Source organism: Myiozetetes cayanensis, unplaced genomic scaffold (assembly GCF_022539395.1).
Source record: "Myiozetetes cayanensis isolate MyiCay16 unplaced genomic scaffold, myiCay2020 scf20-37, whole genome shotgun sequence".
NCBI classification, from domain to species: domain Eukaryota; kingdom Metazoa; phylum Chordata; class Aves; order Passeriformes; family Tyrannidae; genus Myiozetetes; species Myiozetetes cayanensis.
Genome location: NW_026087412.1, coordinates 15,700,651 through 15,725,405, shown reverse-complemented (window position 1 = coordinate 15,725,405; position 24,755 = coordinate 15,700,651). Strand labels below are relative to the sequence as shown.

Genomic DNA, 24,755 nt, shown 5'->3' with positions numbered 1-24,755 from the left:
CCATCCCTGGAAGTGTTCAAGGCCAGGACTTGGAGCAACCTGGTGTAGTGGAAGGTGTCCCTGCCCATGGCAGAGGATTATGAGCTTTAAGGTCCCTTCCAACCCAAACCATTCTGTGATTCTTTGACTGTTGGGTGCATGGGGTTGCAGTGAACCTGGGGCAAGGGCAAGTCTGGTGGGAGGAAGAGGAGAACTGGGTGGCCCAAATACTTGGAGACCCATCTCATGGTGGTGGCCAATGGTCTCCTCAGCTCAGATGCAGGAGGGAAGAGGGTCTGTGTCAGGAGTGTGGATAGGACCAGCTCATCCAAGCCCATGCGGTCCCATTCCCCCTCAGTTTCTGGCCTCCCCCCAGCTCTGCCCGTGCCCTTTGTAGGCACCCCAGTACATATAGGACCTGAATGATGGCACTGCAGGCCCTCCATGTCTCTGAAAGGTCACCACCAGCATCTCCAGCAGCTTCACCAATGCACCTGCATGTCCACATAGACATCCCCCAGGACCTAGATCCTCATTCCCCAAACTCCCTTGTCCTGAAACACAACAGTGCTTCACCACTCTCTTCAGCTGGAGGCACCAGCACCACCCTGGGATGCTGAAGCCCAGAAACACCAGACCACCCATGGGATGGGGTGTCCACACAAGTTGCCGTGGTCTGAAAGGGCAAAGCTGACTCCTAAAGAACTGGAAGACTCTGATGTGGGCTACACCACCTCACTGAGCCATTCAACAACCCAGGCAAGGTTCGTAGGGAAAGGAATATCTATTGTAAGAGCACCTACTGTTTCTACTCATATTTATTAAGCCAAGACCGCTACAATCTCAACATGGGAAGATACTGGTGTCTGTTTAACCAGAGACTTATACATGGTGAAGAAGATAGAAAAGACTAGAGGTGGATCAATGAAAGCTCTTCTCTCTTCCTGCCACCTCTGCCTTGTGCATCTCCTCAGACAGCCTTGGCCACAGAAATACTTCCCAGGAGAGCACGCAGTCCGGCTGGCTCTGAAGGGGCACACCAAGGCAGATGGACACTTGGTGTCATCTCAACAGAAGCAGGTGGAATTATGTCAGTTGGCACCAGGTGAGAATACAGGGGCTGGGTGGGTGGACGATGGTACACGATGGCTCTGCTCAGCCCCGGTTCAGGGGGAGCAGGTGGACGTGTCAGGGGAAAATGGGTGTCTCCAGGCCATTCCCACTGCGTTGTCTGGACTATGCCCCAGGACAGGTAAAAATGAGGGATTGAGCAGTCTGTCCCTTTCTCCCTGGTGGCCACTGCCAGGGCCTGGCTCCTCCCCACGGCACTGCAGCACAGCATGGGTCCAGCCAGCAGTGCTGGTCCACGTGAACCCAAGGTCACTGGGGAATCAGGTCTTGCAAAAGTTCATTTGTCCTTCCTGGTGGAGCTCCTGGGGTGGGTGGCTCTGCAGTGCTGGACAGTTTCCACTCAGCCTCCCTGCAGGCGCATCAGGGTGAAGGACAGGAGGCTCTGACCTCCTGTTCCTCCTGGGCAAGGAGAGAGGCAGACACAGGTCTGACAGCAGCACATTTTCAGCGTGAGGAAGAGTCATACCCTGGATGGTTGAGAAGGGAGAGCTCTCAACACAGATGTCAACACTGGGCCAAAGACAACTGTGTTAAAGGCAATATGAAAGCCTATAAAGCGAGTGCTACGGACACCAATCCCCCCGAGCTCCATCCAGCGACAGGCACCCACAGGACCTCGCTCCACTTTGCTCCTCATTAAAGGTTTGTCATTACTGCGTTATTTTTAATACACACTTAGAGAAAAAGCCCGACACGCACACCCAGCCGTGCACACGCACACACAAAGGGAAACCATTGCCAAAATATACACTATAGACAGAGAGTCCGTTCACACTATATATATGTACAGAGTCCGTGGGCGCAGTCTGACAGTGCCCAGCCAGGCTGGGGCTGAGCATGGGGTGGGGACAGGATAGGTGGAAACACCTCAGGGCTTCACACACTTCCCCTTCTTCTCCCGCCGCTGCAGTTTCCGAAGGCGGCGTGTCCAGGCGTCCCGCCACTGGATGACCAGGCTGTTCTTGTCGGCCATCAGTCCGGGCCGGTCAGTGGAGTTCTCACTGATCCCCATGACCAAGTACTTCTTGCTGATCTGGATCTTAGGGCACTTGCAGGACAGGTCTTTCAGGTGAATCCACAAGAAGTTGTCGCCGCGCTTGACCCGCTCGTCGCGGCACTTGTAGACAGAGAGGATGTTGATGGTGAACTTGGCCCAGTTGGCCACCGTCTCCATTTCTAGGATGTTCACCTGGACCACTGAGGGGAAAAAAGGGAGAGGCCTGGTGATGGGGAGTACTTTGCCTTGCTCCACAAAGGAAGCTTTAGTGACAGGAATTGCCTGTCCCCAGCAGCATCCCCCGCCTCATCCACCATGACTTTGGGAGGGCTAATTTGGGGATCCATCTCCATACAGAGTGTTCCCCATCCCCTGGGTGCCTGCATCTGCCCCACACACAGCCAGCTCTCGTCTGCCTCCGGGGCAAAGCCCAGCATGGCCCAGGGAGGCTGGAGGTCCTTACCATAGTCCTTCTTGCAATACTTCTTCATGTTAATCTTGTAGTTACCCTTGGCTGGCTTGCAGTAGGAGTCACAGTCTGTGGGGGAAGAACAGAGGGTTGAGCAGAAAGGGATGGATGGGAGGAATGCAGGTGAGGTGAGGGGTCTGCATGGCTCCTGCCCTGTAGAGCAGGCAAGGGCTATGGACAAGGACAGTCAAGTAGAACTATGGCCCTGCAGACTTGGTGATGTGGGAAGAGATGATTTGGCACCTATCCCAAGGGTCTGACAGCAGACCAAGGGGCTTGTGATCCTCAGGGCAACTCAGCCCTCAGGGACCAGAGTGGGGAGAAGTACCCTCAGGGCAGCCCCTTCAAAGACCTGTGCCTCCTTGGTTCTTATAAGCAGGGAAGGGGACTCAGGCTGGGAGGAGGAGGCAGGAGAGGGAAGTGGCTCTGCTCCACCAGGTCACTCCTGCTGCCCAGGCATCCCCTGCTCAGACAGCTCCAGAAGGGCTGGGGAGGCCACCAGGCTGTCCCCCACCACACACACATCCCTCCCTGCTGTCCCCCAAGGCTCCTGTCCTCCAGGAGGCTTTTTTTCTGTGCATTTCTAAAGCCTCCAGATTTGCATCTCAAGCAGAGGGAGGGCAGGGAATGCCTCTTTCCTTCTCCCCAAAGGCTTTGATCCCAACAATTGCCCGGAGCAGCCCTGTTCTTCTCTTTTCTTCCCCCTGCCATCTTCCTTTGAACATCTCAATTTGTCTCTTTCCAAATGGCATGTTTTTTCTAAGCCCATCTTTCTTCTTTTCTCTCCCTTTTTCAGGTTCTCCCTCTGGCTTGGCCCCGTGTCCCGGGACGGAGCCAGCAGCCTCTGAAGTTGTCTTTGTTTGCGGGTTGCCACAGCGATCACTGGGGATGGAGGCGAGGGTCTGGGGGAAGACGGGGAATAACAGCACCCCGTGCCAAGGGGAGGAGGAGAAATGAGCAAAGAAAGAAGCCCAGGAGCACAAACTCACCCTGGGCTCTGCTGTTCTCCTCTCTGCCCAGCTCCTTTTTATCTGGGGCTTCGTGCCGCCTGTTCCAAATTTGTCAGTGACAGGAGCAGCGCAGCACGAAGCTAATTCTTGGCAGAGGGGAGCGAGCCCTGATTTGCAGCTCAGCCCCCCCACCCCGTGCTGCCACACTGCCCCTCTGCCCAGGCTGGCAGAACTGCCTTGGCCCTGCTGCATCGGGGCTGGGCCCTCCCTGTGCAGGAGGGCTGCTGAGCACACTGGAGGGCTCGGTGCCCTCATCCACTGCTCCATGGGAAGTGCTGCAGCCTCAGCCCACTGAATCCCCTGGGATATGCCACAGCCCATTCCAGACACTGTTACATCCCCTGAGATGTGCCACAGGCCCGGCCCTGCCACACTGCTCCGTCCCTTCCTGCTCTCTCTAAAAGAGATCTCCCACCTTATTTTGGGGAGCGCCTGTCAGGACAGGAGACCTTTTCCTCCCCAAGCAAAGGGGCACAAAACCCATCCTGCAGCCGGCAGGGTGATGGGTGGTGCCACCAGGCTGGGGGGGGCAGCCTCAGCCAACCTGCCACTCCCCCCCTCGCTGATGGGGACAAAAGGAAAACAAAGGAATCCAGTAACTGCCCTGGGCTCCTGCTCATGTTTAAGAACATAACACTGTGATCCAAAAGAGGCAGAAAATGGGTTTGGGAATTGACAATTTAGGATTAGTTAGGGGATTTTTTTAACCACGGCTTTGTGCTGAGGAATATGATTCAAATGTAAAATCAATTCCTGCTCTGTTTATGTAAGAAACTCGGGAAGAGAAAAAAAAGTCCATGTAACTGGAAGCGTTTCCCTTCCTTGTCCCCGAGAACAGGGCCTCCCTCACCGGGTGTGGGCAGACATGGGTGCTGTGGCTGGGAACTGTCTGTGCAGCTGGATGGGGCAGCCGAGCCCCATGGAAGGGCTGGAGGATGGCAGAGACCTGACACAGTCCGAGGGTGTGAAAGTGCACCTGCAAACCCTGAAATGCTGCTGCATCCCTGGGACCCACTACAGCCCCCTACCTGACACTGCTGCATCCCTGGCATCCACTACAGCCCCATCCCTGACACTGCTGCATCCCTGGGACCCACTACAGCCCCATCCCTGACACTGCTGCATCCCTGGGACCCACTACAGCCCCCTACCTGACACTGCTGCATCCCTGGCATCCACTATTGCCCCATCCCTGACACTGCTGCATCCCTGGCATCCACTATTGCCCCATCCCTGACACTGCTGCATCCCTGGCATCCACTATTGCCCCATCCCTGACACTGCTGCATCCCTGGCATCCACTATTGCCCCATCCCTGACACTGCTGCATCCCTGGGAGATGCTACAGGGACAGAGTGGTGGGAGGAGGCTGCTGGCAACCAGAGCCACTGGCCTGGCTCCCTGCAGGGGGAGCATGTATGAGAGGAGGCAAGTTTGCACATCTGGTTTACTTCTCCTCTCCTTGGAAAAAAAAAAAAAGGCATATTTTGTTTTAAGAGAGATGTAACTTAATTAGGTGTTATGGCTGCAAATCTTTCACTGCTTACTTTGAATTCCTTTAAAGCCCTGTTCTGCGCTCTACGGCTTTTGTTAATTCTGCTAACGGGGAACACGGATTTATTTTTTTCCACTAAGTGGAAAATATTTTAAGATAATAATAATAAAAATTATGAGAAGTGGACCCAGGACGTTTCATCACCAAGCCAGTCAGCTGCTCAGGCACAGGGATCAAAGCTGCACCTCAAAGGCTTTGGAAGGCTGGAAAGGCAGGAGAAAGCTGGGAAGAGTGATGCAAAAGATGGCAATGTCAGTGAAAAGCCTGGACGCAGCTGGGGATGGGACCCCAGCAGGAAGGAGGATGGGGAGAGGGGGAGAAGCCCAGCACCTGAGCATGGCGGCCACAGACAATGTTCCCCTGTTCCTGCAGCCGGCACCTGCTGCCAGAGGCAGGGTGGGAGGTGGGGAAATGGGGGGAGAAGGGGCTTGGAGGCTGCCTGGGGTGGGAGGACTGGGTGGCACTGAGGGGCTGAGGGTCCCTTGGGGAGTGCCCTGGTGAAGGGGAGCTGGGGGCTCCTGGGGCAGAGGGATGCAGGCAGAGGAGCATCAGGGTGCAGGCAGTAGGCAGGTTGCAGGGTACAGGCAGGGTCCTGGAAAAAGGCAGGGTGCAGGCAGGGGGCAGGCAGCAGGCAGGGTGCACTGCTCATGGCACAAGCACACCGGAGTCAGGTAACCCAGGCAGTGCAGGGCAGGACAACATCACTCCCCTCCTCTGGCCCCCCAGTGAAGGGGCAGTAGGATCCCTGTGCCCTGCTTTTCCCAGAGTGGCGCAGACTCTGGGCAGAGGCAACTACTTTGCATTAAAGATATTCGAGCTGGAAGCCAGAAATCTTAAACCAACAAACCCACAGATAAACTGGAGGCAGTTTGAGGCAGACCTGCTCTGCTAAAACAAAGCAAACAACCCGGCTCTTCAGCAGCACGGTTTATTTTTGCTCAGCTGAACAGCTCAGACACCACTGTGAAACTGTTCCTATTTATAAAGCACTGGAGGGGAATCACCTTGATTAACTCTGCTCCACACGACACTCTCTGTTGGCAACAAAACTGCTCAAATCCCCCTTTCCCTCCCTGCATTGTTTTCCCTTTTCCCAAAGCCTGGTGTTCCCAGCTCCCTCCTCACAGCACACAGGGTAGGCAGGGCAGGCAGGAGCAGAGGTGGTGGTGGTCTGCCCTGTCCCACTCAATCCCCCCAGTAGTGGTACCATCACTTCAGCTCAGCATCTTCCTGTTGGGCAAGAAGTGCACTCCAAGTCCCGGCTCTCCTCCGCTGCCACAGCGTGGAGTGAAACCTCTGCCAGGTCCAGGCAGCGCTGCTCAACTCGTGTCCTGAAAACACCTCCTGTTTTGCAGAGGTTCTGTGTTGCAGGGCTGGGAGGGCTGAGCAGTGCCCATGGGTGCTGGGTGGGCACTGGGCTGTGCAGTGCTCCCAGTCGGAGCCACGTGCATGGAGCTGAGCCACCAACCTCCTCCTGTGCACCTCCCCTCTCCACCCCCATCCACATGCTTTGCTCCTGCCACAGAATCACAGAACCATTAAGGTTGGAAGAGACTTTCAAATCATCAAGTCCAAGCTTCGACCAAAGACCCTCATGCCCACTAACCCACATGGTGAAGTGCCATGTCTACTCGCTTTTTGAACACTCCCAGGGATGGGGACTCCACCACTGCCCTGGGCAGCTGTGCCAGGGCCTGATCACCATTCCAAGGAAGAAATTTTCCCCAATATCCAATGTAAACCTCCTCTGGCATAACTTGAGGCCTTTTCCTCTTGTCCTGTCCCTTGTTCCCTGGGAGCAGAGCCTGACCCCTCCCCGGCTCCCCCCTCCTGTCAGGGAGTTGCAGAGCCAGAAGGTCCCCCCTGAGCCTCCTTTTCTCCAGGCTGAGCCCCCCCAGCTCCCTCAGCTGCTCCTGCTGCTCCAGCCCCTTCCCAGCTCTGTTCCCTTCCCTGCACACGCTCCAGCCCCTCAGTGCTGATCTGGTTGAGGGAGGGCACAGAACTCCATACCTTCAACCTTGTCCCCGCCCCTCTCCTACAGCCACTGAGGGCCATGCTTGGAGATGTTCCCAGCAGCCTGGGGAGTACATCCCAGGCACACACCAGCCTGGGAAGAGGCTGTTGGTGTTTTCCACCACCAAGGCAAGGTGGCCGTGGGCAGGGGAGCTGGGGAGAAGGTTACAAACAGAGCACTGGCTCTCTGAGAAGCACGTGGGCTTCCCTGGGATAGACATACCCCGAACAGGGCAGGGGGAAGCTGCTCATTAAATATGGGTGTGGGGAGATGGAGGTGCCCCTGCTCTCTTCACAGGACCATGTGCCATGGGATGGAGTGGAGGATGGTTCAGGATGTCTAATCCACCACTCTGGTATGAAGGAGAATACTGAGGTTTGGGGGACAGCAGGAAGAAGGGTGGCCTGAGAAAGGAGGGAGCAGCTTCTTTCCATAGGTTCTCCCCCTCCACTCGCTTGGAATCCCTACAGAGAGATAGAATTGGGATGGCTGGGAACAGCCACACTGCAGTGCTGATGGGACTGTAAAAGGAGAAGAGGGGAGAGAGAAAACCCCCACTACAGCCCTCCTTACCCTGCTGGATGCATCCTGCCATGGTGGCACAGGGTCCAGGGGCCAGCACAGCACTTCTACCAGCATGTGCTGTGACACAGTGGGAGCTCAGGGCACTTTGGTGGGACCTTGGGCCATGGCTGGGCTGGAAAGGGGACCCCAATCCACCAGTTCAGGTAGCATCCATGCAGCCAGCCAGCAGTGCCCAGCCCCAGCTGAGCCTCTGCAGGAGCAAGAGTAAACCTGCAGCACCCACAGAGATACCAACCCTGCCTGCAGCTGACAACCTGCCAGACCCCCAGAGCCCCAGCGCCTCCCAGAGTGCCGGGGCCCTGCAGAGGCAAAGGGCACCAAGGAGAAACCACTGGCACCCATAAAAGGAGCTTAAACAAAGCCACTGGTGCCATGTGCCACAACCGCTGCCATAACCTGCCGAGGGGTGGCAGGGCCCCAGTGGGCTGCATCCCTGCTCTCCTCCTTGGAGGGGATGGAGAAGGCTTTTCCCAAGAAAGTCCATCAACCTTAGTCGTCTCTTTTCCAGAAACACATAGGATTTCAAATCTCAGTCGCTACTTTCTTTCACTGAAATTTTTCACTATTCACGTTTTGCCAAATGGTTTGCCAGAGCTCAGTCCTTCCTCCTGGTGTGCCAGGGACAGGAATTGGGATGGGCCCCCAGGTCTCTGGGCAGGGCTGTGGCCATGGATTGGCCAGGGACATGGAGCACTTACCTGCGGGTGCCTCCGTGCTGGTGACCAGGGAGGTGGGGTTGATGGCAGGGATCTCTGGAAAAGAAAGGGAGAGGTGTCTTTAGGAAAGAGGTCCCCAACTCTAGGGGTGACAACTGGGAGAAACCCAGTTGAAAATGGACTACAAGGGGATTTTGTGTATCACAAATGAAAGATGATGGGATGAGTGTGACCTAAACAGCAGAGGCCATCAAATAGACCTGGAGATGTCCAAAGTGAGTTCAGTAAACTGGGACAGGCTGAGATGCTGCAACCCCCACGAGCCCTCAGTCGCTGTGTGGAGGTGTGTGTTCCAGGGATGGATGTTCCCCAGATGCTCAGCTCACCTGAACTCAGTTTGGACACATCAGATAGAGGCTTGGCTGATCTCAACATGCTCCAGGTTGCCCAGCACAGGGATAAATGTGGGCAAAGACAATGCTTTCTGAGGAGTATTGGCAATAAAACCTAGTGGAAATTCTGTCCTAACCCTAAATCTGGGGAAGAAGAGAGGGAGAGGAGCCAGCTCCACCCACTCACCCACACTGCCACTGCTCCAGGAGCCCCAGCGAATGCTGCAGGGCAGGAAGCTGTTCCTCTGCCACTTGGGCGAACTTCAAACCCACTGTGACAATAAACAAGGTTTTGTGCTGCCCACAGGCTCTGACCTTGCCCCAGAGGTGACCGCGCTCTGGGCACAGCCGGGTGAGGAGAGCACTTGCCATGGTGGAGGATGGGACCCAGCAGAGCTGCTTCAGCCAGCTGGAAACACTAACCCAAGGGCTCCTCCAGAGCCTCCTGCACTAGGGAATGTGAAGCACAGGCCACCCCACAAAGTGACCCAACCGTCCTCCTCAACCACCTCCTGGAGAACACCCATAAGGACACACCCCTCTTGTCTGAGCCTCCCACCTACTGCAAACCATCCAGTGCGGGTGGGGGACCAAGGGGCATCCCCTGGTGCTTGTGGGGGTCCCTGAGCGCAGGGCAGGGCGGGGGCACTCACTGATGCAGGGGGCCACGGGCGAGCGGCTCTGTTGGTAGCCCTTGGCACAGCGGTTGCAGGTGAGGCCGGTCACGCCATCCTTGCACGGGCACTGCCCCGTGGTCTGGTTGCAGGTCTTGCCGGCTGCACCAACGGGGTGGCAGTCACAGGCTGGGTGGGAGAGAGAGAAAAGGTTATGTGAGAGGGGATGTGACACACAAACCCCAAATTGGACCCGAGGTGCAACCCCCAGAGAGGTGAGGAGGACAGAGCCCTTCCAGTGCACCACTGGAAAGCAGCTGCTGGAGCTGGCACAGAGCCACGGGTCTGGACCAACCATGGCCCCACACGTGCTGTGAGCAGCACAGGCAGGAGTGTGAGCGGACAAAGGGGTTGGCCAGTGTATGGCCTTGCTGACAGGGATGCTCAGGATGAGTCCCTGGAGACCCTGCAACTCCCACAGGGGCCTGCAGCCACCAGCTCTCATTTAAAATCTTCCCCCACCTCAACCCCAGGGAAATGCTCCCATTGCAGCAGTAAAAGCCATTTTCTCCACTTGCTCCCCGACCTCTGAGCTTTTGAGTCCATGGATCTGAACCATCACGGAGCTTTTACACAAGCTCTGACCTTGTCTTGGGTTTAGGATAAAGTGGTCTTCTCGATGCTCCCCAAGCTCATAAGTCTCACTGCCCACCTGACTTCTGGAGACAAAAGTGGCTCTCCATCACGCCACACTGGATGATCGACACACTGAGGTTGTCCACATGGAGGGATGTGGGAAGGAGATGCTCCCTCAGGAGAGGACCTTCCCATCTGCTCACTTGGGTCTGGGCTGGCTACGAGCTGGAGGAGGTTATCTCAGCCTCCATCAGTGTAAGAGTTGAACGTGATTTCAAAGCAAAACAAAAACATCTCCCCCGCCCGCCCCCGCAGCCCCCCGATGTTATCGTTTCCCTAATTTTCACCAGATGGGATTGGTGGGAGCACCATGGCACTCGAGCCCCCTCCTGCACAGCCAGAAACCAGAGCGAGCAGCCTCTAATGGGGACCAGATGCTCCATCCTTATCAGATCTTGGCTGGGGCTGGAAGCGGACGTCTTTCTGACAGGGATATTTTGGGGGCTCAGCTGTGATAACAAATGGCAGCGAGTGAGGGAGTCTTGGCACGACGCAGGGCCGTTGGAAACACGGGGCTTTCTTGGGCCCCAGTGGTGTGTTCCTGGTGCAAAGCTTATGGATGGGACATAAATCTCAGCCCAGTCAGGATCCAGCTCATCTCAGCCCATCTCTCTCCATGCAGTGGAAGGAGGATTTCAGTGACTCTGGGTGTTTTACCTGGATCAGTAATTGAGGCAGCTTTGCTCATCTTAAGTCCACAACAGATCAGTGTTGCTGGGGGATGAGCTTGGTCTCTGCCAGACTGATCTCTGCCCCTTTGCCCTGCTGTAGAGCAGAGAGTTCCCATAGTCCCAGAACAATACACTGCTCCTTCCTGCTCCCATGGGAAGAGCATCCCAGGCAGCAGTGCTTACACCAATGGGTCTCTGTGCTGGTTTTGGCTGGGGTAGAGTTAACTTTCTTCACAGTGGCTGCTATGGGGCTATGTTTTAGATTTGTGCTGAACATGGGGTTGATAATATAGAGATGTTTTTGTTATTGTTGGGCAGGGCTTACACAGAGCCAAGGCCTTTTCTGCTTCTCATATTGCCACGTTGGAGAGGAAGTTGGGAATGCATGGGAGGCTGGGAGGAGACACAGTCAGGGCAGGTGACCCAAACTGACCAAAGGGATATTCCAGACCATATGACATCATGGTCAGGGGAAAAAGAAGGAGGTTGGCAGAGAAGAAGGGGGAAGGCGAGGTTTGGAGTGATGCTGTTTGTCTCCCCAAGTCAGTGTTATGCCCTGCCCTCCTGGAGATGGCTGAACACCTGCTGCCTGTGGCAAGCAGAATTCCTTGTTTTTCTTTGCTTGTGCGTTCCTCTTTTGCTTTCCCTATTAAATTGTTTTTATCTCAACCCACAAGTTTTCCAGGTTTTCTTTCTTCTAATTTTCTCCCTGATCCTGCTGCTGGGGCATGGGGGCTGGCAGGGTGAAACCATGACAGTGCTGCATCGCAGCTGCATCCCGCTGCTCTGGTTGTAGCATCTCTTCCTCATCCTGGCATGACCTGTACAGGGGGGTTGGCCTGGGGACCCCATCCTGGCCACAGGGAAGGCACAGCTCCACACCACTGCCCACACAGCGAGCCCTGCTGCTCCCAGCCCTCTGGCTGCCAGGATCTGGCCCGTGGAGCTTGAATGGTGGATTAAGTCACTAGCTGGGAGCTTAACTCATCGAGCTGTGCTTGCCAGAAAGCATGTCTTGCACCTCATATTCAAGGGTATTTCTGCATCTTGAGGCTTAGCTGCTACTGCTTCACCAGTTTTCATTGGAGAAAGCTCACGGTTTACAGCTTTGTTTAAATTACCGGGATTAATGCACAGCCATTCTTTATTTGACTTTTCAATTACCGCCATTGAATTAATCCTGTAGGTTGCTCTGCCTTTTCCACCCTCCCAGCTTTTCTGTCTCACAGCATCCAGTGGTGGGAGGGAAGTACTTGACTGTGGCTGAGGGCTCAGCTCAGCTAAACTCAGGCTTGGGCAAGCTGCAGTTGGTATTTTTGTGCCTATTTCAAAGGTGCTGCATCCCAAGAGAGACAAACCACGAGTGGAGAGGGATTTTGTAACATGAGCTGGGGTTTGTTGAAATAAGATGCAATAGTTCCTGGCCTCTGGGTTAGGGATTTGCCTCCTGGTTACGAGCTGAGCATCTGCAACCTGGTCTAGTGGAAAGTGTTCCTGCCCATGGCAGGGCGTTGGAACCAGATGATCTTCAAGGTCCTTTCCAATCCAAACCAGTCTGTGATTCTATGAGCATCCATCCAGTGATGCTCAGCTTCTGCCCTGGACCAGTGCTGTGGTAGGTGCAAAAGCCTTTGTTCAAAGCCAAAGCCCCCCACTTCCATCAACCTGCTCCACACCTGCTTTAAACATCTCTTGTCAGGATCCTTGCTTTTTCTTTTCTCTCTTTTTTTCTTGCAGCAGTGTAGATACCTCAGTTGTAGGTATGGGACACATCTTTGGAGAAACCAAGCCCAAACAGTCTTGTCACATCTCTGTGACTGTGTGTTTCTAGACCTCTCAGTGACAGCTCTCCCTCCCCACACCTGGGACCCTGCTCCTGCTCCAAGGAGCTCCAAATCCCAACAGATCCACCGCTGGATAAGTACAAGGAAGAGGTGGAAATGCTCTCTGCTTTACTGAAGGAGGGGCAGCCAAAGGAGCAGAAGCATCAGGGATTTTATTATGAACTCGGTTCCCTGAGGCAGAGCCAGGAATTGGCTCCCCAGACCCAGGGTACCGCCTCCACTGCCAGATCCTCCCCAGCATATGCACCGCGGCAGGGGTCGGCCCTGTGCACATGTTCATCTGGCTCGGCTGAGCCTTTGCAGCACTTCCAAACCACGGGCAAACCCTGCCAGCCCTCCGGAAACAGCCCCCCCTGCCCGGGCTGGCAGAGCCCTGCCTGCGGCTTGGCACAGGGACGGAGGTTTGTCTGGGATGGGGGACCTGCCACAGCACCCCCACCCCCCGGCCCCGCCCCAGCCCGGGCAGCGCTCGCTGGCATCTCTTCTGCACTGTGGCATCTGCCTTCCCCCCATCCCATCAACTCCTGGGCATCCTGGGATGCTTTGCCCTCCCTGTGCCATCCAGAGGAGCCACCTCAGATCAGAGATGCTTTCCATCACCTTAATGCTACACAATTACTGCCCTGGGAGGGTGGTGGAGCAGGACTTGTGCTGACAAATGGTGGATACAGGCAGATGGAAGCAGCCATGGGTGGAGGAGGCTTCCTCAATCCTCAGCCCTGCAAGCAGAGGGACCTGAGCCACAGCCAAGTAGGAAATGCTGTGCCTGCAGTGTCCCTGGTCCCACACACTCATGCTGTATCCAGTAATTCTCCCTGTTCCCAGATAAATCCAGCTTGCTTTATTAATTTTGGTGGGTTTTTTTCCTATTATTACATTTTGCTAAGTGCTCTCTTTGCTATCTGGAGCAGAAACTGAGCCCTCAGTGCCCAGGGAGGTGGCACTGGGGGCCCTGGGGCCCCTGGGAAGGCAAACACCCACAGGGCTTCCACTTTGGTTGGTATTGTATCAGGTAGTTTTGGAGCACAAGTAGAAGAAATCACAGAATATCCTGAGCTGGAAGGGACCCAGTAAGATTATTGAATTCAACTCCTGACTCTACATAGGAAAACCTCAACAATCTCCCCATGTGCCTGAGAATGTTGTCCCATCTCTGGCAGCCTTTGGGGCCATCACCACCGCCCTGGGGAGCCTGTTCAGTGCCCAACCACCCTCTGGGGGAAGAACCTTTTCCTAATGTCCAGCCTAAACCTCCCTAATGCAAAGAGGTGCAGAGGCTCCTCCCTGGGGAAGAGCAGGAGGTTAGGTGCTGTCCATGGAAGCTGAAGGGGGAGGCACAGCCACCCCAGTGCCTGCCAAGCCCTGGAGCCACCAGGGGTGAGCTCACCAGTCCCCAGCATTGAGCACTCACAGCAAAGGGAGTTTTGCTGCATTGCCCCAGTCTGGTGGTGCTGCAGCAGGAGCTGAGGGCTTCTGCCATCCATCCCTGGCCTCAGCCAGAGCCAGAGCCAGAGCCAGAGCCAGAGCCAGGAACAGGACACGATCTTGGATGCTGTGCCATAGATTGTCAGGATGCATGCCCTGTCCTGCCTCCTCCTCTTCCTCTCTCCCAGTCCCTCTGAGTGTCACCCAAGAATGCTGGCACCTGGCATGGCTTGGGGGCCTGGGTGCCACCGGGCACAAGCTTCACAAAGGGGAAACTCTCGGTGCTTCCAGGGGTTGCCATGCCCCTGTGACATGGCTTGGCTGAGGCCATGGGGGTGGAAACAGTACGTGGTCCCTGGGGACACGGGCTGTGAGGTGGGACCTGTCAGGTCAGCTGCTCAGGAGATTGAAAATGATTAGCTCACTGTTTGCTAATGAGCTGGCTGCAGGCAAGGCCTCTCCTGCCAGTGTCTGCTCAGCCCTGCTCCCTGGGATGAGCTCAAGCATTCCTGGGATGAGCAAGGCTGCAGAGAGCCTGGGGGGCTCACACAGCACAAGCCACAGTGGAACTTCACCCATGACATCCCAACCCAACTGAGCCAGACCTCCAACAGCACTACTGCACCTGACAGGGGAACCCCAACAGGCAAATCCTTCCCTTCTGCAGCCACAGTGTTAATGGTCTGAAACCAGCTCCAGTAGTTCCTGTAGGGCCTACACAAACACATGAGTATCATGTTCTTGCAGCAGAGAAGGTGCCCAGTGCCCAGACAGCTGCAAAATGCATTGGAGAGGGATCAGAGGGGGACACTGTGCTCCCTTCCAGGAGGAACTAGCAATCTAAGATGGGAAAATAGGGATCAGGGATGAAATCCCAGCCTCTAAACAGCCATGGCTGACTTCCTGCTGACTCTGATGTTCCAGTCTGGATCCCGCCAGTCCTTGGGGACAGGCAAGGTGTCTCCTTACCTCAAATTCTTTGGTGAAACTGCTGTTTTGAAAAAGGCTCCACAGATGGGCTGAACAGGGACAGGGAAGAGGAAGCAGGCAGGCATGGCCAGGAGTTAGAGGAGAAGTGCAGGTCCCATGGTTTGGCATGGGCTGGGGACCTTGTGAGCTACACCTTGATGGCTTGGAGCCAGTGTGGCTCCTGGGCAGCTCAAGGACAGCTACCAGGAACCACGGTGTTCAGCATCCTCCCAAACAGGTCTCAAGAGACAGTCCATAGCTGAAACACACCCTGTGGGGTCCAGTGGAACCTCCACCAACAACTCCAGGCCTTCAGAGCACAGAACTCACATTCCAAGCATGGCTATGTCCCAGACAACATCCATACCAGAGACGGGATTCCAGCACATTTAGTCAGATGTTGACTTCAGCACCTGCCCAGCATCTCTCCAAACACTGACCACGGAGATGGAAACTGCCACCACACCAGGACCCTCCCAGGATGGACAGGCTCCTGGCAGCCTGTCATCCTCCCCATCCCTCGAAGACATGCTGGGCTCAAAGCAACACCCCTGCCTGGTGCCCTTGGGGTGGCAGAGGTCATCAGGGTGGTGGAGGATGGAGGTGACCTGCAGCTGCCAGAGTGACCAGCTGGGCTACAAGCAGAGGGATATCCCAGGGGTGGGAGGGGAGAACAAGGAGGCCGAGAGAGATTCTCTCACCCTCACTGCCCAAACAGAGACCCCCCAGCTCACCTTTGCAGGCCTTGCGGTCGGTGATGGCCTTGCTGAGGTCTCTGTAGAAGCCCTCCTTGCAGTAGTGGCAGTGCCTGCCCGCTGTGTTGTGCCGGCAGTTGAGGCAGACGCCGCCGCTCTTGCGCCCCGACAGCTTGTACAGCTCCATGTTGAAGCGGCAGCGCCGCGCGTGCAGGTTGCAGTTGCAGGCTGCGAGGGAAGAGCAGAGGGTGAGGGCTGGAGGGGAAACCCTGGGTGGGCTGGAGCTGCCCTGGTGCCCCCCACAGCAGTTGGGGGCTGTGCTGGGGAGCGGGGTGGGCACAGCACAGCACAGCACAGTCCCAACGTGCCGTCCAGATGTGCAGCATCCACCGCCCCACAGGGGCAGTACCGGGAGGTCAGGGCGGAGGAGGAAGGGCACCTGTAGGAACAGGGTGGCATTTGGCTGAAGGCAGGCAAGTGTGGGATGGAGGGGTGCAGCTGGGGGGTTTGGCAATGCCAGCTGGGCACCTGCAGCCCCACTGTTCCCCCTGTCCCTTCTCGGGCATCTGGCTTTGGTGATAGAGCCCACCCGGCCTTCCAGCAGGACCACCCACCTCATGCCAGGGGGTGTGACAGCATCTCCCCCGAATGCTTTATGTTTAAGGCTCTGCCCTGTGTGCATGAGCACACACACAAAGAAACCCACACAGTACCCCATGTGTGCTCACACACACGCATGTGCACACACAAATGTGCACACGTGAACGCATGTGCACATGGACGTGCACCAGAGCAGCCCCGGTCAGCCACACGTACAGCTGTGCACAGAAACATCTGCACACCGTTACGTGTGCACACACAAATTAGCCCCAGGAAGCACGGGGCCCCCCCGGCCGATTCCACGTGTGTGAGATAAAAAGGCAAAGCGCTGCCCGTTCCCACTTAACACTCTTGCAAAAGGATAATGGGAACAAGATTTCCTTGGGCAAAACGCAGCGCCCTGCTCCCCCCGCCCCGGCCCCCTCCCCGTGCTGGTAAATTGAGGTTGGGTGAGAGTTTTTCCAGGCGTACTGTGAAATTCATTAACGTGTCAGCCTGGATTTAACTGCCTGGGCCTGGCTTGGCTGGCCGTGTGAAGTTGCCTCCCCACGGCCAGCAGTGCCAGTGGGAGCTTCACCCCGCACAGATCAAATGCTCCCTCGCCCACTTCGGCGCTCCGGCCACGGAGATGCCGGGGGAAGAAAGTCAGAGCAAACCCCAACTGCAAAAAAGAGCCTTTCTGGAGGTTTGAGTTGAGTGGAAAGTTGGTGCCAGCACCACGTGCTCAAACCTCGGCTGCCCCCAGAGCTCCCCCGTGGTATGAGATTAGTGAGAAATCACATGGCAGGCATCAAAATAACACCCGGCACAGCCGTAGGTGCCTTTTGGGGGCTTGTGCCTTTTAAGCTGGTTTGGGGTTTTTTTTTGCCCCTGGTGCTAGGGGAAAACAGATTTTTGAGGCAAATTTTGGGTTGTGGTACGTTGAGAGAGAGAAGCAAATACTGCCCAAGGTCTCAGGCAGCTCAGGATGCTGCTGAGCTGGGGATGCTGACACTCAACCAGGCTTTGCCAGGGCCAAAAGAGACATGGAAAAGTATCCCGACATCCACAATGCTCTTGCACTCTCCAGATAACAGGACAGGAACAAGCCAAGATGGTTTTTGCTGCTGAACTGAGGCAGCTGCATAGAGCTGAGGCAAAGGAGCAATTTGTGGGAGTAAGGGGTCCTTGCTATCCCTTTGTAGCACTGAAAGGCAAGTTGGGTCACACCAAAAGGCAGCTCTGTGTCCCTTGGGAATGCCCCCAGCATCCTCTGCGAAAGGAGAGGGGCTGTCAGCCCAGAGGGGAGGCGATGGGCACTGGAGGAGAACAGTTGGGTAAATGATTCACCAGCCTTGGTGCAGGTCCCTCTCTGCCTCCAGTTTAATTGGTGAGGGAGTAACTGGCCAGGGCCTTTCCTGGCATCACTGATCCCAGCACGTCCTGGGCAGCCCCGGGGCCACCTTTCCCTGGGAACATGCTGCAGATCCTCTGATCCTACCAGGAGCTGGGTTTCAGAGAAGAAACCTCCCCTTGCTGCCCAGCATCGTCCCCTCTCCTTCAGGCAGCTCTGGGCCGGGTGTCAGCAAACTGCCACCGGCTCAGCAGGAGCCACGCTGGGATTCTGGAGCCCCACTGGCCAGCCAACATGGGGACCTGGCCGGGCTCGGCCACGCTGGGTTGGGTGGCTGTCCCCACCCAGGGACAGGGTCACAGCAGCACGCGTGACCGTCCCCTCACCCCCCGGCGCAGCCATCCAGCGCTAATCAGGGCAGACGGGTCCCCCTTACCCGGCTAAATACTCTCACTGTTCCTCAAGCCGAGGCAGTTGCAAGCTCTGTCTGTCTCCCGTTAATCACTAATTAAAGGCTTGAATGTTCCCTGCTGTTTGGGGTATTAATAAGAATTTAATTGCACAGTTTGGGGCTAATTACGTGGTAGCTCGCTTCCGCCCTTGTACAGTATGCCCAATTAAACAATCATATGATCAATTAAACAATCACAAGATCTAATAATTTGCAATAATAGACTAATTAAACATTGACACCTTGCAATGGAGCAACCTTCTGTCTCCCTTTTGATGGTGTTTGAACCCCTGCCCAGGCCACGGCCACCCCAAAACCTCTCCTCCTCTGGGCTGCTGTGGATGCAGGAGCCTGGAATGACGGCACGAGGCGCTTTGGGATGGACCCTGGCACGGGACTGGCAGTGCCATTCACCGCGGCACACGTGTGGCAGGCGATGGAGCCCGCAGGGCAGGACTGGGGCTCACCGCCCCTACAAGTTTCCTGGGAATAATTAGGGAAGGCAGCCGGATCAGCGAAACCCTAGACCAGCTGCCGCTGCCAACCCGCAGCGGATTCGAGCTACGCCCCTGCTTTGGCTGGAGGAGAGCCCGGCTGGGACACAGGGCAGGATGAGGCTGCACCTCCGCCCTGGGCACGGGAGCCCAGAGCAGAGCAGCCCCTTCCCTCCCACCCACACTGCCCCTCCATCCCGAGGAAGGTGTTGGGAGAGAAGGGCTGGGGCTGACTCTGCTGCTGCCAGGAAGCAGGAGAAGCAGAAGGAGAGAGCCCTGCCCAGGGGGCTGGGATGGGCAAGGCTGAGCCACTCCAGTCTCATCCCAGAAGGAGCAGGACTCAGGATGGTCAGACAAGTGTTAATCCCATCTACCAAGGTGGCTGCCTTTCCCTGTACCCCAGATCTGCTGGGATACTGCACCCCATGAGGCACAGGTGCCCAGGTAGGGGCAGCAGGGGCATGCTGTCCATCTGCCCACCTCCTAAAGCCATCGCCTTCCCCTTGCTCTCCCCAGGAGCTCCCAGGGAAGGAGCATGGCTGGTGGTGCTGGGATCACACTGGTTTTCCAGTACATCTGCTGGGGAGCAGGTACGGAGAACCCTGTCAGAGGAACTCCCAAGGGAAGGGGCAAACACGTACAGGAAGGGGCAGAGGACACAGGGGAATTACACGTGATCCTCCAAATCCCACCACTGCTCTGGGGATTGGTGTTTTCAGGCACTGGCGTCCCGGCTGGATCACCACATCCCCCTGGCCCCAAGTGGAGGCAGCACCAGCCAGTGAGGTCTTCCCAGGAGAGCGCAGCCCCTTCCCCGCCGAGGCCCCGGATCAAAGCGAGCCCCGTGCATTATCCTGGTGCTCCGGGGAGCGCTCCCACCGCGGCGGCCACAAAGGGAACAAGAGCTCCCGCATCCCCAGCGAGTGCATCAATTACTTCCAGTGGCTGCCTCGTGCTAATTCCCTTCCCCTCCTTCCCCAGGCCGGGTGTTTGGGGGCCGGGCTGCCCCCAGCAGCTCAGGGTGCAGGCAGGGACCGGCAGTGGCGAGGAGGAGGCGAGAGCCTGCACGGATAAAGCTGCTGCATCACATGGGGGTCCCCGGGATTTGGCAATCCTGCTCCTGCCAGGCTCCCTGCTGGGACTATCCTTCAGTGAGCCTGTCCTGGGCTAAATGCTGGGGGGGGACACATGGAGGGGGACACATGTCCCTCTTCCCTGCCCTGAGCACACCAGAGGGCACACAGAGCATCCCTGTATTAGCAGGACAAGCTCCCTCTGCGACATGCAGCCCTTACAGGGTATAAGGAGACCCTCCGTGCCTTTGGCCCAATGGTCACACTCTGTAGCCACTAGGCACAGGGCCATGCACCCTGCCCTGTGCCCTCTTGCCAAGCCTGCAGTGTGGCAAATCCACTCCCACTGTCCTGGCTGTGACATCCCCAAACCTTCCTGCTTGCCAAACTCCTGCTGCCCCCCTTACCACAGCCATGTCCCCAGGGCTGCCACAGCCACAGTGGGGTTGTGTCCTGTGCTGATGCTCAGGCCTCAGGTGGCACTGGGCTCTTTCCCCTCTGCATTTCCCAGAAACAGAAATTCTGATGAAATAAGAAATGGATGTCCCAGCATCATGCCATGCCACAGGACATCTGTTTGTCCCCATGCTGCAGCAGGCTGACTCCCATGCCTTGGAGCGAGACAAACCCCCAGGCAGGGTGCTGGGGAGAAGAGTCAAGAGGTGACACATCCCAACATGACCTGAAGCTGTACCAGCTCCACGGCTCCATTCTCTCTCACTTTCAGGCTGTTGCAACCCCCTACCCTGCCCCTCAGCTGTCACTGAGCTGCCAAGCTCCCGCATCCTTCCCCTCCTCCTCCCCACTCCCCAGCCACGCCTGACATCCACCACCGCGAGCCAACATCACCGATGCCCGACCGCAGGACAGTCCGAAACAGCCTCCGAGCAAAGGGAACTTCCCGGGCAGCCTCTCCTTTTAATTGGTGCTAATTGCTGCGTCTGTTCGTGCCGGCTGGGGAGATGTCATTGTTGAAAGGCACAGAGGGGAAGGCTTGGGGAGCTAATCCAGCTTTCAGCCGCTAAGCCCTTCGGAGGCGGGTGACGGAGAAGCTCTTTCAGGTCCCTTCAGAGAGGGTACAAAGCCCGAGAGGGGAAAGGGAGAAAGAGGGGAGCGAATCAACAGGAAAAAACTACTTTCACACGCAGCTCGGGGAAGGGTCTTTGTGTGCGGAGCTGTCAGGGGGGGCTTGCAGGGATCGCACGGCGCTCCCGCCTCCTCTTCCCTCCCTCGTTTATCTTTTCAGCCCCATCTGCCAGAGGGGGGACGGGACCTGCAGCTGAGGGCAGGATGCTCAGAGCAACACTCTGCAACGCGGGAGTCTCATCCTGCCATGGACAAGATGGACAGAAAACCTGCAGATGCTCCCCTAAAACGAGCTCCCTCCAGTTTAACCCCTTATGTGCCGGTAGAGCCACCTCCACTGCTATCCCACGGCTTTAGTGGAGGATGTGATGCTGAGGCAGATGTGGTGGGGGACGGCACAAGGGAGGCAGCCAGCAGGTTGGGTTCTTCCTTCTGTCCCAGGGGTTTCCATGGGCTCATGCACCTGCTGGAGGCCTCCCCTGCCCGACCTGCAGCAGCCCCGGGCTGAGTGCAGAGGGGAGGGTTTTTTTCTGAGCTCTCATCTTTCTGAGGCAAGTGGGAAAACACAAGGGCTGACACATTCCCACAGGGTGTGAGGTGGTTTAATGCATCAGCTCCAGCACTTGCTTTGAATCCACTGCTTTTTTAGCCATTCTGAGAAGAAATCTGTTGTAACATGTGTATATTGAAACAGACAGCTGGGATCTCAACAAGACATCGATCACAAATACTAACAAGTCCTTCTGACCTTTGGCACATCACTGAGCCTTTCAGAGGCTGATTAATGGTACAGCTTTCCCTTGTCTCCATCCTCCCGCCACCCCCTGAGACCTGGGCTCCAGTCCAGGAGGAGTGAGAGGCTGTTCCTCCCTCTCCCAGATCTTCACAGGACTCTGGCATCGCCCTGCCCCATCCCAAACCAGGAAAAAAGGCAAATCCCATAAAGATTCATAAGTGGGACAGCCAAGCAACATCAGTTTGATGTTTTGGAAATGTTTAATTTTGATGACAATATTTTTAACCCATGAAAACTTTCGTAAGGACAAACAAGCTAAAACCACCACACCAGTGTGAACACGAAGGATGTCAAATTAGGATATCTCCAGTATTTCCTCAACCTCTGCCAGGTTTTTCTGCCTGTTCCCTGTCCCCAAGCACATCTTGAAGGGGACACTGCAGTTGCCTCTCGGGCCCAGGGACAACTGGTTTGCTGCCCAAGGGAAGTACTCCAGAGGGGCATCCCACACTAAGGTTTGCTGACCAGCTGAAAGACACCGGGGATTTCTGGGAGGGTTTTGGTGCTTTGGGTCATGGTTGAACCACTGCACCTCTGAGGGGACACCTGCAGCAAAGAGAGGGTAGATGGTTCACTGAATCACAGAATATGCTGAGTGGGAAGGGACCCATCAGCATTGAGTCCAACCCTCAGCCCTGCACAGGCCTATCCCCAGCAGTCACACTCTGTGCCCCAGAGGATCTTCCAAACCCTCCTGGAGCTCTGGCAGCCTTGGGGCTGTGCCCAATGCCCTGGGGAGCCTGTTCAGTGCCAACCACCCTCTGGGGGAAGAACCTTTTGCTGAGATCCAACCTGAGCCTGCCCTGACACAGCTCCAGCCATTCCCTGTGTGCTGTCCCTGGTCCCCCCAGAGCAGAGCTCAGGGTCTGTCCCTCCTCAGGAAGCTGCAACTGCAATGAGGTCTCTGTGAGCCTTTCCCAATCCTCTGGCAAGGGGGATGCTCCCCAGTCTCTCCAGACAAGCACAGTCGCTTCGGCTCAGCACCCATCAACTCCTCCCCCAACGACCTGCGGTAGCATTTGAGCCCCAGGAAACAAAAAGTACTCGAGAGCCCCTTACCCAGACACTCGTTGGCCTCGCGGGCGCTGGCGCGCTGCCAGGGCCGGTCGTAGTGGAAGGGCTTGCAGCGGTCGCACTCGGGGCCCTCCGTGTTGTGCTTGCAGTCGCACACCAGCTTCTGTTCCTTGTCCTTCACGCAGCGCGCCGCGTGCCCGTTGCACTTGCAGCGCCCGCCCACCTGCAGCTCCCCCACCGCGTAGTAGTAGGGGGTCGAGCCGGTGCCCCCGCCCTCCTCCTCGCCGGCGTCCCGGCCGCCCAGGTCGCGGAAGAGGTGCGGGCGGCTGAAGACCACGCGGATGTCGGTGGCCGTCACCCAGTCCTGGAGCACGGGGCTGCTGTCGAAGTCCTGGGCCGAGGGTCGCCCGTCGAGGGTGCTGAAGGCGATGAGCCCACCGGTGAGCGGGTACAGGTCGGTGAGGCCGTCGGTGCACAGGGCCTCCTGCTCGTTCTGCTTGGTGACCGTGGCTTTGCTGGGCTTGCCGTAGATCTTGCGGCACTGGGAGGAGTAGTACTGGTACGGCACCCAGGTCTTGCCGTAGTCCATGGACTTGAGGATGGCGGTGGACTCGGGCCGGGGCGAGCAGAACTGGAGGCTGACGTAGACCACCTCGAACTTCTTGCCGAGGGAGAGGGTGAGGGTGACGTTCTGGGGCGAGTGGTGGAGGGTCTCCGAGCGCCAGCACGTCATGTTGGAGGCAGTGTTGAGGTCGGTCAGGTAGGCAGGGGGGTGGGCTCGGCGGGGGTCTGAGGCGTTGCAGTGCCGTGTCGGGGGCTTCCCGCACGTGCTGGAGGCTTGGACCTCCTTCCCGAAGGCGGCATTGACGAATTCAGGGATGCAGCGGCGAGGAGCACCGCTCTCGTCGTAGCAAGGGTCGGGGGGGTCTGCTGGGCCACAAAGGGGTTCACTGTCTGGGAGAGGCCCAGCATGGTGGTGGTGAGGAGAAGGCGCAGCAGCTGCAAGATCTCCATCCTCCTGGGGTGGGGGAAGTGGCCCCTCCCTGAAGGAAGAGCAACAAGAGTGAATAGCACTGGCAGTGTCAGGATCCCATGTTGGGGGACTGGTAAGGGATGGGAAACACCCCCATGTCTGTTCCTTCACCTGTGCCCACCTTCCCACTCCACATCCACTGATACAGCATGCTGGGAGTGGGGTAGGGAGATGATCCCTTTGTGCTGCCTTATCCACACCAATCCCCCACTGCTCATCAGCAGGGGTGCAATACCCCAGGAAATGGCAAAAGGAGCTGAGCTTTGGATGGAGGAGGCTGAAATCAGGGTACAGCCCTTCTCTGTCCTCTTACAAACCGTCCTGGGGTGACAGGAATGTTCCTGCCTGCCAGCAGGCCTGGTTGTCACACACACTTTCAGAGACCCCTGTCACTGTATAGCTGACAAGGGCTGGTGGCTGAGAAGAGCTGGGGCCCCTTCCAGCTGCAACAGGAGCTGCAAACTCCAAGTTATCCAACTGCAGCACAAAACAGCTCCTGACAGTGCAGGAGAAAGGAACAGCAGTTAAAACACCTTGCAGGTACATTTTGCAACAGGCAGAAGGAGCTCATTGGGATGAAGCTCTGGGGCTCCTGGGCACAGCTCCACTTTCCTTGCTGGTCATGGCACAGTGCCTTCTCCAAGCCAGGGGCTGGATCCCCTCCAAGTTCCTCTGCCACAGTACCTGTGTAATCCCAGGGGCAAAAGGAGGCTATTCTGGCCTCACCCCCAAGAAATCCAGGTCTGGGTCTGGCCTGTCAGTTGATGGAGGAAAAGGCCAGGACCAAACGCAGGGCCTGGCTGGGCTCCTCTCCCAGCAGCTGCAGCACAGGACCAGGGAGCCGGGTGGCTCCCAGGGGATGTGGCCCATCTCCTATGTCACTGGCTCAAAGAGTGGAAGAGGGATGGGAGGTCACATTCCCTCCTGCCAGCTCTGGCTGCAGCAGGAACATCCCACATGATGCAGATTGGCCAGACTGGCCACATCCCATCGTGTGAGTGGCCACAGCTCATGCAATCACCAGAGAATGGCCCTGAGTGCTGCAGCTGGTGGCAGACACCTGAGCTGCCCAGATGGGGGGGTGGCATCAGCCCTGTAATCCTACGGGGTTGTGCTGAGCCAAAGCCAAGTTCTTCAGCCTCTACCAGCCCATGCCATAGTCAGGCAGGAGGA

The 24,755-nt window shown here is 56.8% G+C and overlaps 1 protein-coding gene across 1 annotated transcript; it reads right to left on the bottom strand.

Annotated features, from left to right (window-relative positions):
• Nucleotides 1-779: 779 nt before the first annotated feature.
• On the bottom strand, nt 780-23,586 carry NTN3 (netrin 3). Its single transcript, XM_050317670.1, is given in 7 exon segments — nt 780-2,307; nt 2,571-2,645; nt 8,439-8,492; nt 9,442-9,591; nt 15,742-15,930; nt 22,595-23,476; nt 23,479-23,586. Coding segments are annotated over 7 exon segments (1,764 nt in total). The 5' UTR covers nt 23,564-23,586; the 3' UTR covers nt 780-1,978.
• Between the last annotated feature and the right edge of the window lie 1,169 nt (nt 23,587-24,755).